This window comes from Berghia stephanieae, chromosome 15 (genome assembly GCF_034508935.2).
Source record: "Berghia stephanieae isolate SIO BIC M18660-M18661 chromosome 15, UCSD_Bste_1.3, whole genome shotgun sequence".
Lineage (NCBI taxonomy): Eukaryota > Metazoa > Mollusca > Gastropoda > Nudibranchia > Aeolidiidae > Berghia > Berghia stephanieae.
The window spans coordinates 11,664,608-11,679,814 of NC_088374.1; the positions used below are offsets into that span (position 1 = coordinate 11,664,608).

Consider the following 15,207-nt stretch of genomic DNA (forward strand, 5'->3'; position numbering starts at 1 on the left):
TGAAAAAGAAAAGAGAGAAAAAAAAAATGCATACAAACGCTCCCCTCCCACACCCATCCCCCTCCAAAAAAACAAAATTTTAAAAAATCATGTCACACAGCTGTTGATCAAAGAACTAGGGATAAGATCATTTACATTAATCTGTCTATCTAAAAAATTACCAAAAAAACAAAGCCCCATACAAATTGTGACTTACACTACATGATCTCATCCAACATGAGTGAAAATAAAATCAAATATCAACACATCAGAAAAGAATAATATATTAAATGTGACCAATTGTCTCAAAACGGTGTTATGTCTGGATGAATCTGATCCCTAAACACAAATTTAGAATTCTGCCGTACAGCGACACAACCCCGTACAACAGTAAATTCATATTTCCGAATAGTCCAGGTCTTTATTCTTAATTTTTATACCTCAAAAGTAATAGAATAAAAAAAGACCTTTCGATTTATACCAAATTTGCATCAATTCTCCGCACAGTTATTGTAAAAGGTTGAAGTAAAATATGAACAGTTTTTCGGCTCTCCTGTAAAAACGGGTTTTGCAATCATACGGGGTTTTGTCGCTGTACGGCAGAATTGAAGTAAGATAAGATGAGAAACACGACCCACAAAAGGTTTTTGTTTATTCATCTTAACAATGCCACTATCCCATTCGTCTGTCGTGTTTCATTCATCCTGTTTTGTTGATAAAGGGGAAACCGGAAATGTCCATTTGATCCGTTTTCGTAGATTTTCGTACAAAGTTTACATTCAATTTCATTTGTTATTTATTTCTTCGAGCAGCACCATTTACATGAGTGAGATTATAACATCGGAGCAAACCGAGTTCATGATGAACACAGTGAAGTTGGATATTAGATTGGAATAAAATTGAACCTCGCATGCAAAGGGTTAAAGAATGAATATGACGAAAAAAAGGACATCTACCTACGGTGAAGAAAATACTATGACTATGACTAAGTCATTTCTTTTATATCTTTAAAACAAAAACCAATAAGAAAATGCAATTCTTGTAACATTTATCAATTGTCGTAAAATGATTATTTATGATAACTTTCAAATTCTATTATTATTTCATTTTGTTTTTGTTTTTACGGTTTTTTTTTTGGTGTGTTCTCTAATATTATTCTAGTTTTTATATTTGTATACCATAAATTAATTAAAAAAAAAACCCCCAAAAAACAAATTTATAAAAGATCTAGTTATTTATTTCATTTGCCTATTGAGAAAATGCGTCATCTTAGCAACAAACTCTCAAACCTGGGACTTTAAGGAAGACCTCGAAAGGTCCCATGTTTGAGAGTGTTTTTTTTTTTACCCCAAGATGAGGGTCATTTCAATCGATCGGTATTTGAAGGACGAGTTTTCTGGCCAAATTTGTGAATACGTAGTTTTGTAGTTTTCCAGCTTACAGGTGTTAACCTTGATTAAATTAATCTAAAATCTTTCTAATTTCTCTCCTAATTTTATTCATTAATCCAATTAAAATTTTCGTAAACAATAAAATTTAGTTCCAAATTTCTGTGTAAATTCTAAATGCATTAATTTTTTATTTTTTTCTTCTTTCCTTTACACATAATTGTGTTTCAGATCAGATCTCAAAGCTTGGATGTTGTGAATTCAGTGACAATCCTCACATCTCCAACCACATCTATCTCACAATTGTCAGCAATTTAAATTGATTTAGTCACCAAAACTTTCAAGGTTTGACGTTTTGGGACATTCGTTGAACCACCGTATCAAAACAGAATTATGTCAGGGGGGGGGGGTGATTTGGAAGCTGTGAATTGAATTGAATTTACAGTAAAAAAAAATGAAAAACTGGTCTCGGTAGGTGTGGTTTATTAAGAAGAAGTCCTTCACAGCCAGTACTTCCGTGGAGATAGAATTGCATCGTGAAATGTAAAATAGCAATTGCTTGCTATCCTTTGGGTAGGATATTAGTCTATCACAAAGTACTTTCCACCAGATCTAACAGTTGGAACTGCCGAATCACTGCTGGGTAGACAGTGAGGTCAAAAGGTCAAATAAAAAATCTCAACTCTACCCGGGATCAATCTCAGTCCCTTTGTCGTGTGGGTAGCCATTTCTCTACCACCTGAGCAATCAGGACTCCCCCCCCCCCCCCCCACTTCCCAGTGTTATTAACAATAATAGATACTATAGTTCCTTAGAGAGACTGTATGTAACTAAATTCTCAATTATCCGATCAGTCCAACTTAAAAAAAATCACTTTACAGCACATCCCATATTCATCCCATCCGATGAGAACTTAGATGCAGGTCTGATAACCCAAATTGTTATGGACCCATTGTTGTAATGGAAATAGGCCTTAAACCAAAACCAAATACTTTCTATTACAATGATGTTACTCTCTCGAGTTCACCCTCATTAAAAATAGAACAAATTTGTTTGAATTTCCATGCAGGCCCATAATTGCATTTGGTTATCAGACCTGCAAATATATGTACATCAATCCTGACATGACAATGCTTTGACGCAGTGGATCACATATTATAATCTATGTGTGACAATGGAATATTTAGTGTTTTTCCTGTGGGAATGCTGGGATAGAAGTCATGCCCGTGATTGGTGGAAGGGTATCTTTGTGGGTGTCTTGGACGGCAATGATACGCATCGTGTTGGTGGCGCCAGATCCTGGCTTCCAGCCTGTCAAGATGACTACCTGAATGAGGGGAAAAAAATTATTTTAAATATATATATATGTATCAAAAAAAAAAAAAAAAAATAGAACTTTTATATAGAGCAATATACACTAAATGTGCTCAAAGCGCTTTACAAGAGGTTCCTGGTCAACAGCAACATTTAACAACTAGGACAAGGCATGACGCCTGTCAGGTGATATCACAATTTTTCGGACAAAGACAGTGCTGTTAACGGCCAGGTACTCATTTTACACCCGAGTACGGTGAGAGAATTTGAGTAAAGAGTCTTTTACAAGGACTCAACTATGCGCCGAGCGAGGCTCGAACCCAGGACCTTCCGATCCAAAAGCGAGTGTCAGACCACTAGACCACATAGCTGCACATATATATATAAATATATATATTTATGAGCCGAGGTCAAAAGGTGCCAATTTATTTTCTCAAAATGAAAGCGACATAATAGTCTATTCATTTTAATACTAAATGTGTAGCAAAAACCCTGTACTTCATGAATAAAAGAAAGGCCCTTTAGATAACATGAAGGTCTAATGCAGCACAATATGGTCAACAATGCCTATAGGTTGCTGTGACCGGTGACACCAAAATGAGACAAAAAGCTCAATAGCCAAACGATTTTTGTCGAGCAAACTTTATTTAGTGAGGTATAAACAAAAAGACACTATCAGCAGCAATCATTGTACAATAATGTTACTAACATTACAAGGGGTCCCTAGCCACCAGCAACACATAAATAACAAGCAGGACGAGACATGATGCCTGCAAGGTGATTATTTTCCGACAGAGACAACGCTGTTACCAGCCGGGTACTCATTTTACACCCAGAGTACGGTGAGAGAATGTGAGAGTAAAGAGGTATTTTCCAAGGACTCAACTATGCATCACTCAGAGCGGGACTTGAACCAAGGACCTTTCCAATCCAAAGGCGAGTCTCATACCACTAGACCACATAGCCACCCAAGACACCGTTTCAGCCTTGTGCCCCATCAGCAGACCTGCCTACTTGAAAATCTAAAAATTTCGCAGATTTTTAGGAGATAAAAATAGTAGTTGCTATAGTTATATTTATAAATCAACAAATTACCATCACAAGGATCAAAATACTTTAACTCTTTGAGCGCAGAGGTTATATTTGCATTTCAGTCACAAAATGGCTGACACCTGATTGAGGCAGCTTGAGAATGACAAACTAAGACAAAACGACATTCGAATTCGGCACAAAATCTCAATTACAATATCCCCCTAGGGCCAATTGAATGTTCTGATGAAAGAAACGATACCATTGGTTCAATTAATAGTATTTTTGTATAAAGTTGGATTGGATTACATTATTATTTTGCCTTTCCAGACCGGCCGCACTGTGTGACCATTGGCTAGTAGAACAGATTCTGTTCTGGAAGCACTGTGTGGCCAAGGGCGCTGAAAGAGTTAAATTATGTACTCTGGCATCAACTTTCATTTTCAATCAGTCTTAACGACTTAGAGATGCTCATGATTCTACGAATTTTTGAATTTTTCGTCTAGTAGGCAGGACTGCATTAGGGACTGAATAAACCCAGAGTCATGAACGAATCATTCATTGTACGTACCGGGTCGCCGTTCTTCAGCATGCCTCTATCCATCCCACTGCTAATGGCCTTCCAGATACGACGATCAACGTCAGCCGTCCATTCGTCCATCTTGGGATCTGAGAGGAAAGACCAGATTGGGGAAGATGAGAAAGGCTTTAACAGAATGGAAGGTTTTTTTTCTGGTTTTTTGTTTGTTTGTTTGATGTTTTTTTTCACAGATGATCAAACTGAAGTTGTAATCTATAGTGTGGATAACATCAAATATTATTATTATTATTATTATTATTATTATTAACAATAATAATAATAACAATAACAACAACAATAATAATAATAATAATAATAATAATAATAATAATAATAATAATAATAATAATAATAATAAAAACAAAAAAATAACAACAACAACAATAATAACTAGAAAAGAATGACAAACGTTTATTTTTGGTATCCTTATAATCAGGTCTGATAACCAAATGCCATGACGGACTTGATTTAACAATAATTGATGAAATGGACAATGTCTTGGCTTTACTCTCTCCTCACTGACATTGTCTGGATCTTCCCCGAGACGACAAACCCCGACCCAACTTAAAAAATTGAATTTTAAAAACTCTTAACTCAAATTTGTTCATCAAAACCAGCTATAGCTATTTTTGTAATGGGTGTTTGTGAAGTTTTGGGGTAAAGTCTGAAAATGGCCGGTAAGGAGAGAGTTAATCAGACCTGCCAACCCTTCACATTCCAAAAGTGGAATCAGAACATCAGAAAATAGGAATTTGAGACAAAAAATAGGAATTTCTTATTAGTGGATAATTTCCCTACGCCTATCAAAATTACTAAAGAAAATTGCCACAAAACACGTAAAGACAGTATTCTGGGACAACTGGCAAAACTATCACATGTTTTAGGTAATGGAATGGGGGGGGGGGGGGGGGGGGGGGGGAGGAAAGGAGTGCAATTCATTTACCTGCTTACCTCCCTTTTGGCAATTAAAAAAAAAAAATTGTTTTAATCTTCACCCCTTTTCACCCCCCCCCCTCCCTTTTTTTGTTGTTACTTTCATTTTCATCATTTTTGAAAATCGGAATTAAAGAGATATTGGCAGAAAGGAAGAGTGAAAATAAGAATGATTCCGCCAAAAGCGGAAGAAGGGTTGGCAGGTATGTGTTACGTTCTCATAACTATAACAAAAACATTTCTTTTAATTTTGTGCTGTACAAAAGATATCTGATTCAGAAAAATGTTGGTTGTAATCGTATCGGATGTGACGATTTTCCTACGGTTGGTAAAGAGAGGGTTAATTTGGGAGTATTTTCTTACAACAATGAGCCCATAATACTTTTTTTTTTTTAGTATCAGACCTGTAAATAAGTATACGTCAACTACAAGTTATCTATGAGAATATCACTGAAAAAACCCCCCCAAAGGCAAGTAAAATTAAAATACTGAAGGGCAAGTAAAAGAAGAAAATGGTAGAGAAATCATCTTTGATTATGACACAATATAAGATTGAGGAAGGCCAAGCTAGGCATTATAAAAATAAAATAATAAATAAATAAATTCCCTTTATTCATCCCTAAGGAGAAATTTTTTTTCAGGATCTATTCCAAGGGAAGACTGGAATAACACAGGTGTCAGTTGCAGTGTCACACCGCAAAGTGAGCTAAGTCTAGGTGACTTGCTCAAGGCCACACAGTGTGAGTAGTCGAACTCGGTACCTTTTGGGTACGAAGCAAAGACTGTACCGCTGAGCCACACTGTCCCATAAGCTCTGTCAACAGGTTGTAAATTTGTCTTGTTACATGAATATAAAAGCTTTAAAAAAAAACAAAACAAAATACCAAACACAGCTGTCTATCTGTGTTTTTAAGAAATGTATTTACTGAAACCAGGCTACTGAACTCTACCCCCACGGGCCAAGTGTGGCTGTTTAGGACTACTAAGAAGGCTATTCTGACAAAAACCCCCTCAAGACAATCCAGCCCAACCCACTGGCATATCCTTTGGCGACAATCGCTACGCTACGGTTTGATTTGATTTGCAATGAAACTGTTAAACAACAGCTAGAAGCAATGCACAAACAAGCGTCTAAGGGTTAAGCAAGAAACACTTGAAATGAATAAAAAGGAAATACTGTTATTGCTATATTATCCAAATTAACGACCAAAATGTAAAAAAAAAAAAAAAATCATTTTGGCTTAAAGAAGTTTGTAGGCTTTTAACGTTTCTGATACATACATTGTTATTACAGCCCTAGTCAAAAAAAAAAAGAGAGAGAGAGAGAGAGAGAGAGAGAGAGAGAGAGAGAGAGAGAGAGAGAGGAGAGAGAGAGAGGAGAGAGAGGAGAGGAGAGAGAGAGAGGAGAGAGAGAGAGAGAGAGAGAGAGAGAGAGAGAGAGAGAGAGAGAGGAGAGAGAGAGAGAGAGAGGAAGAGGAGAGAGAGAGAGTAGAGAGAGAGAGAGAGAGAGAGAGAGAAGAGAGAGAGAGAGGGGAGAGAGAGAGAGAGAGAGAGAGAGAGAGAGAGAGAGAGAGAGAGAGAGAGAGAGGAGAGAGAGAGAGAGAGAGAGAGAGAGAGAGAGAGAGAGAGAGAGAGAGAGAGAGAGAGAGAGAGAGAGAGAGAGAGAGAGAGAGAGAGAGAGAGAGAGAGAGAGGAGAGAGAGAGAGAGAGAGAGAGAGAGAGAGAGAGAGAGAGAGAGAGAGAGAGAGAGAGAGAGAGAGAGAGAGAGAGAGAGAGAGGAGAGAGAGAGAGAGAGAGAGAGAGAGAGAGAGAGAGAGAGAGAGAGAGAGAGAGAGAGAGAGAGAGAGAGAGAGATGATTTTGCGAGGAAAAAAATAAAATCATCTCTCATCTCATAATTAGATACACATCTGAATGTCTCCCTCTTTGCAAAAATACCTAAAAGAAACCCCCAAATTCCCCAATTTCAAGATCTCAGACATCTTGTTTGATGAGTTATCTATATTCCTTCCTGGAATGCCTAGGCGATGATATCGTATGAAGTCGTGGTGGAAGAGCATTTAATTAATTAATCAATCTTGACAATTTTAATCAATCTGTAACCCATAGTACACCATCTTAGTTTGAGATTACCTAAAAGTCACAAGTACAGGATCCCACTAAAAGGAATGCACTAAAAAGTTTTACAAATCATCCTATATTCAAATAAAAATATAACAGTACACAATATTAGTTTACTAGACCCGATTGGCTTGAAGAAAAACAAAACAAAACAATATACAGCAACTGAAATAAGTTATCCATCTAATGAATGAATAAATAAATAAATAAATAAATAAATAAATAAATAAATAAATGTTTGTTTATTTTTAATAGTTTTACTGTACTTGTGACACATTTAAATCTAGGTCATTACAGCATCAGTAAAAAGGAAGGAACTGGGATAGTCAAATATTCTGGATTTACAATCGAACGCACACAAAAAAAAATAAAAGTAAGACATAGGGGAACGATTCAAATAGGGAACAGATGTCGACTTGACTCATGAATTAACACAAAACAAACGACGTTTCAGCCCTTGGCCTTTTTCAAGTAAACACAGAATACATCTAATATTGACAATCTAATATAAATATATATGCATTCTGTGTTTACTTGAAAAAGGCCAAGGGTTGAAACGTCGTTTATTTTGTGTTGTTCATTTTTTAGTCAGATTTACTCCCTTTATCTTTATCTCCATTTTATTGACTCATTTAGGCATCTCTATTTATTAGATGTAGATTCCAAGAGCAGACCCGACCCATCTCAGTCTGTGATCACCTGAAGGTCTCATCCAGACAAAAGCACAGGATCCCACAAAGAGGGTTTGCACTCAAATGTTTACAAACTATCATATATTCAAAATAAAAATATAACAGCGAATAACAGAGAGATGATTTATAAGGGAAAAAAACAACTTCTCAAAACTATATAATTATACATTTGACTTTTTCCCTTCAGCCAAAGACTCTGGCCAGGGCCAAGACAAAACCAAGTAATCTCATTCCATGACAAAGATAGAAAGAAAACCCGGAAAAAACAGATGAAGGGGGATAGAAGACACAGCAAAAAGACCTGGAAGTTTAAAAAACACCACCCAGATATAAATAAATAAAAGTAAATTTTATATAGTGCAATATCCACTAAACGTGCTCAAAGCACTTAGAAAGGTGTCCCTGGCCAACAGCAAAACGTAACATGTGGGACGTGATGCCTGTTAGGTGAGATTGCAATTTTTTCCAGACAGAAACAACGCTGTTAACAGCCAGATACTCATTTTACACAACTGAGTAAGGTGAGGGAATGTGAGTAAAGAGCCTTTTCCAAGGGCTGAACTATGTGCCGAGAGCGACTCGAACCCAGGACCTTTAGATCCGAATGCAAGTGTCATATCACTAGACCAAATCAATATCAACCATAAAACAAAGAAAACCCTACATGCGTTAGAATTACAAAAATAGGGTGAACGAACTAAAGTAAAAATTAATAAAAATAATACAGTGCAGTACTCGTTCCTCGTCCTTGCTTGGCTGTGAAAATGAGGAATACTTGAAATTTGTACAAAGAAAATGGAGAAATCTATAAATTTCAGTAAACAAGATTAGTACGAGGAATGTGTACAGCACTGTAATTTTTTAAAAAAGAAAGAAAAAAAAAACAACAAACATTTAAAATTTAAAAAAAAATAGGAAAAAAGGAGAGAATTAAAAAAAAAAGAGAGGAAAAATGATTAGTAAAATAAAACAGGGAGTTAAAATTCTAAAAGTCCAGGATTGGATTGCCTCGTGATACCACCGGGGTGTGAACCTGTAAAAAGCCAGTCCCTCTGTTATTGCTGTTGCTGGTGTTGCACTGAATGCCAAGATAAGGAAATCATCACTAAGGCTTATAATGAATCGTTTTTAAATAACCATAAAGTAAATAAATTCCTTGTCATCCACCATTTACATTTGTTATTTCTTTTGTTATGGTAAAGTAAATGAAAAGTTGAAACTGTAACTATAATATAAGACTTCTTATTTATAATTTTTTTCTTTTTGAAATTCAAGTATCGAAACTATAAATGTATTTTCTTAAATTGAATAAAAATTTGAAACCAAAGACACCTTCCCCCCCCCCCCCCCCCCCCTAAAAAAAAAAGGAAACAAAACAAAACGAAATAAAATAAAAAAGACAAAACAAAAGAATCCCCCCCCCCTCCCCCCGAAAAAAAAGAATAAGACAAGAAAAAAATAAAAGCAAAAACAAAAAAAAAACAAATCAAAATGCCCAACAAAAAAAACAAAAAACTACCGTCTCCCCCAACCCATGTCCAGAACAGAGTTCCCCCCAAACATTTCTGTATGACAAAAATGGACTTCCAGGGAATCCTGGCAATGTAAGGAACGATTATCTTTTGCTCTTGGCATTCAGTACAAACCGATTACAATGGCAGACAGTCACACAGTGCAAGTCGATGAATCAATCTTAGAATTATAAATATGAATTTCTGATACAACACATTTCTTCAGTTATCAAATACATGAAAAATAAAGCGAAAAGTCTACCCCTTCAAAATCATTCCTTTTAAAGTCATTCTTTTGGGTAAAAAACAAACAAACCAACTTTGTCTTTCTTATTCTACATCTCAAAAAAAAAAGGAGTCCTAAAGAGCTACCAGCCCACATGGAGCCAGAGTTTATCCCAGTTTCTATAGCATGACATGGACAATTGCTTGCTACCCTTTGGATAGGAAGCTGGTCCACCGCAAACTACTTTCTGCCAGATCTAAAAGACCCAGCTACCCAATCACTAACTGCTGGGTGGACAGGGGGATCAGAAAAAAAAAAAAAAATCTCGACTGCCCAAGATCGATCTCAAGTCCCTTTGATTGTTTGTGAAGCGAGTGCTCTATCAACTGAGCTATCGGGACTCGCTACATCTCAAAAGTTTTTAACTTAACTCTTTCAGCACTGAGGTTATATTCACATTTCCATCACAAAAATGGTTGACATCTGATCAAGGCAGCATGAGAATGACAAGCTAAGACAAAGCGACATTCAAAAATCTCAATTAAAATACCTCCCCTAGGGCCAATTGAATGTTCTGATGAAAGAAATGATACCATTGATTCAATTTATAGTACTTTTGTAGAAAGTAGGATTGGATTACATGATTGTCTTTGCCTTTCAAGACCGGGTGGTTGATACCTGAGTTATTCCAGTCTTGCCTTGGAATAGACCCAAGAGACAGATTTCCCCTATGGAATAGACCCAAGAGACAGATTTCCCCTATGGAATAGACCCAAGAGACATTTCCCCTATGGAATAGACCCAAGAGACAGATTTCCCCTATGGAATAGACCCAAGAGACCGCTTTCACCTATGGGATGAATAAAGGGATTTAAAATAGATTTTTTCCCTCCTAAAACCTCCTGATCCCTAAATGCATAACTTCTATTTTGTCATTATTAACCTCTATCTTGATCCAACCCATACAATCTCTATTCTTGTTTTGATTATTATTTCAAAGGTCCACTTAAAAAAAATTATTAAAAAATTAAGCTTCTATATAGCGCAATATCCACGAAACGTGATAAAAGTGCTTTACAAGGGGTCCCTGGCCAACAGCAACACTTAACATTTAGGACGGGACATGATGCCTGTTAGGCGATATTATAAAAATTTTTTTTGGACAGAGACAACGCTGTTAATGGCCAAGTACTCATTTTACACCTGTGTCAGTGAAGAGCTGTTTCCAAGGACTCAACTATGCACAGAGAGAGGCTCGAATCCAGGACATTCCGATCAGAAAGTGAGTGTCATACCACAAGATCACGTAGCCGCACTTCTTCCCCAAACATTTTCAAAATAAGGATAGCGACAGTCTCATATTTAAACCTTTGCTCAGTAGGAATGATTTTGGAGGAGATCCCCCCCCCCCCCCAACTACTTTCTCCTTACACTGCAGTGATATTAAAAGAAAAAAATTGAAAAAATATCACAGGAGAAATAATGATATCTAAAACTTTGCTAAGTAGGAATGATTTTGGAGGGAGATTTTTTCTTTCCTAACTACTTTCTCCTTGCACTGCATACTGATATTTAAAAAAAAATATGTGAAAAATCACATAAGATGTAATCATGATGATGATAGAGAAGAATAAGGTGCATAAATTTCTTACAATCATCCTCGTCGTGCTCGTTATCATTCAATCCATGATCTGCATGTCAATATCAGTGATAACAATTGGGTATTGAGTGTGTGTGTATTTGTATGTGTGTGTGTATATGTATGATTTCTAATGGGGGGGGGGGGGGGGGGGTAACACATGAGTTAAGAGTAATTAAGAATTAAGAGCAGCACCAGCGTAAGATAAGAATAACAGTGTATGAAAGGTGTCAGACATGCAGAAAGAAATAAAGAAAAAAAAACACACAATATTGTCGACCTCGACCGTTCAACATATGTTCAATTCTTTATTAAGAGTGAGAAACCAGTTTAAACCAATTAACCCATCAGAGGCAAACAAATCAATTTTTGCAGACCGTGTCGCTTTAACAAAGAGAGGCTGTAACACACATTCAACTAAGGTTTCTTTGAGCGCCAGAGTTGCACAACGGTAACTGCTCTTTTAGTGAAAATGGTATGGAGTCCGATTTACTTATAAATGTTTTGACCTTCTTGGTGAAGTGAAAGTGTAATAACATCAGGTTAGATCAAACTTGGACCATTTCCTGTAAAGGGTTAATTAGCATCTACGACAGTGTCACAGTGAAATGATCAGTTATAAGCACAAGTGGGACGATCTCACATCAAGTGAACTCATTATAAGCAAAGTGGGAAGCATCTACATCACAGTGAACTGATCAGTTATAAGCACAAGTGGGACGATCTCACATCAAAGTGAACTGATCAGTTATAAGCACAAGTGGGACGATCTCACATCAAAGTGAACTGATCAGTTATAAGCACAAGTGGGACGATCTCACATCAAAGTGAACTGATCAGTTATAAGCACAAGTGGGACGATCTCACATCAAAGTGAACTGATCAGTTATAAGCACAAGTGGGACGATCTCACATCAAAGTGAACTGATCAGTTATAAGCACAAGTGGGACGATCTCACATCAAAGTGAACTGATCAGTTATAAGCACAAGTGGGACGATCTCACATCAAAGTGAACTGATCAGTTATAAGCACAAGTGGGACGATATCACATCAAAGTGAACTGATCAGTTATAAGCACAAGTGGGACGATCTCACATCAAAGTGAAATGATCAGTTATAAGCACAAGTGGGACGATCTCACATCAAAGTGAAATGATCAGTTATAAGCACAAGTGGGACGATCTCACATCAAAGTGAACTGATCAGTTATAAGCACAAGTGGGACGATCTCACATCAAAGTGAACTGATCAGTTATAAGCACAAGTGGGAAGATCTCACATCAAAGTGAAATGATCAGTTATAAGCACAAGTGGGACGATCTCACATCAAAGTGAACTGATCAGTTATAAGCACAAGTGGGACGATCTCACATCAAAGTGAACTGATCAGTTATAAGCACAAGTGGGACGATCTCACATCAAAGTGAACTGATCAGTTATAAGCACAAGTGGGACGATCTCACATCGTGAATTATGTAAAAAAAAAAAGTGTTGACAAAATGACTGGGATGCCATTTTATTTAACCAGTCAACAGCCATACTCAGGAAAAACATGTATTTAAAAATTTGGCCAGAAAACTCAAATATCAATTAATTTAAATGACCCTCATCTTTTGTTTTTATCCTTGGGCAAGATTATTAGCTCCCAAATTTGCTCACTTTGGACAACACGGGTGAGTCCTGTTGACATCAGACATCTTGTTTGATGAATTATCTATATTCCTTCGTGGAATGCCTCTGCGACGGGATATTATGATGTCGAGGCAGAGGGGCATAGGGGCATAATTTTTTTTTTTTAATTATGAAGAGAACCTGACTTCAAGTTTCATGTTTCAGGTCAATCAAAAATTGAAATTTCAGCACCTTGTTCATCCCGACATAATCCCATTATGAGATGATGGGTCACGTAATATACGAGATTTAAAAATGTATGTGACGGCACACTCGTGTCCTTATTACTGTCCAAATGAAAGAAAGATGACTGGTGAGTAGAAATCAAGAAATACTAGTAGTAACCATTAGAAAATGGATGGGGCTGCCTGTGATCGTGAAAATACTAATGAAAGAGTGAAAATGGAGAGGCTTCGTATAGGAATGATACAGACGATACAAGTTATTTTGCATTTTATTTTATTTTATTTGTTTTCCACGTTAATTTGTGTCTTGTTGTGTTGATGAAGGGTGTTGACCCGAGACGTCCATTTGTCTCTATCGTTCCTATACGAAGCCTCTCCATTTTCACTCTTTTGTTAGTATTAAGTAGCCATTAGTAACTTCCCTAATCCATAGCAAACAATTTCAATCAAAATCAACACAGATATAAATCACAAAGGATGTGAAAAGGTTAACAAGGAATCTGAATAAAATCAAATCCAGCTTATTGATGATTTAAGAGAAGAAAATAAAACTACTTTAAATTGAGCACTAAATGGATCCCACTGATGACTGACTACAGAGTGGGAAACAAACATTCCTGTGGAAATGAAGCCACTTGTCAAGAAGTATTAAAAAATATGTAAAAATTAAACACAAAATCAAAAAAACAAACAAAAAAAAACCCAACAAAAAACAAAGAACATTAAAAAAAACAACAAGAAACAGGACCAAAAATTTTACAAAAAATAACGAGATATTTACAGATATTTAATTGACAGACCAAATTAAAAAAAAAAAAAAAATATTAACCTCCCCCCCCCCATCCCCTACCTAGAGAGAAAAACCCCCAAAACAAACAAACCAAAAAAAAAATCCCAAATCAAAACAACAACTCCCAAACAAACCCTAAGACAACCACGTTGATAAAGATTAGATTAACAACTATCCTGATAAGATAATGAAAACACACGTGTATATATCCTAACAAATCAACAAAACATGTAAAAAGAAGAAACACAATCAATCTTTTTTTTTTTTTTTGGAAACAAAAAAAACAAACCCCAAAACAAAAAAAAACAACAAAAAACAAGTCGTACATTAAAAAATTTCTTTATAGATCAAAGAAAACAAATACAAAAATATAATACAATATAAAACAAAACATCCCGCCTTCCACCCCAAAAAAACAAAACAAAAACCCCTACAACAAACAAAGAGAGAGAGAGAGAGAGAGAGAGAGAGAGAGAGACTGACCGACGTAGAGGATGGGTAGGATTCCCCTGTAGAGATGAGCTTGCCTTGCTGTGCCAGGGTTACGAGTCACAGCCAGGATGGGGCATCGGGGACGGTAAGCAGACACCAGGTAAGCAGATCTGAAAAATTGGGAGGTGTGTGTGTCTGTGTTCAAGTGGGATTATGTCAATGTTGCTGCTCGAAGCTCGAAGAAATAAATAATAATGTGAAATTGAATGTAAGCTTCAATTTAATTACAAAAACAGATCAAATGAACGTTTCGGGTTTACCCTTTATCAACAAAACAGGATGAATGAAACACTACAGATGAATGAAATAATGTGGTAGTGGCGTTGTCAAATTGAATAAACAAAACATTGAATGTTGACAACGCTGTTACCGGCCAGGTACTCATTTTACACCTAAGTACAGTGGGAGAATGTAAGTAAAGAGTCTTTTCCAAGGACTTAACTATGCACTGAGCGAGGATCGAACCCATTACTCTGTTGGAAAATGAATTGTAATAACACTTCACGAGTGGCATGTCTTGACCTATTTGTGAATTGTTAATGTTCGCTTGGGACCCTAAGACCCCCATACTGCTGAGTTTCGCTGTTCCTAGCGGTTTTAATGATGGAAACTGCACTATACACAAGCTGAAGGATTTGTCTCCTTTATTTGGGTTC

General features: G+C 36.5%; 1 protein-coding gene across 7 annotated transcripts in view; it reads right to left on the reverse strand.

Moving 5' to 3' along the window:
• Positions 1 to 1,175: 1,175 nt before the first annotated feature.
• Positions 1,176 to 15,207, reverse strand: part of LOC144960508 (pyruvate kinase PKM-like) — a 55,252-nt gene continuing 41,220 nt past the window's right edge. For 2 of the 7 annotated variants that reach the window (XM_078893686.1, XM_078893681.1), the window contains 4 exons: positions 14,543 to 14,661; positions 11,425 to 11,463; positions 4,282 to 4,379; positions 1,473 to 2,694 (listed from right to left, as the gene is read on the reverse strand). In XM_078893686.1, coding sequence (XP_078749812.1) covers positions 2,551 to 2,694; positions 4,282 to 4,379; positions 11,425 to 11,463; positions 14,543 to 14,661 — 400 coding nt within the window. In that variant the 3' untranslated portion in view covers positions 1,473 to 2,550. Of the gene's footprint in view, positions 2,695 to 4,281; positions 4,380 to 11,424; positions 11,464 to 14,542; positions 14,662 to 15,207 lie in introns of all 7 variants that reach the window. The other 5 variants (XM_078893684.1, XM_078893682.1, XM_078893687.1 and 2 more) reach the window with 3 other exon arrangements.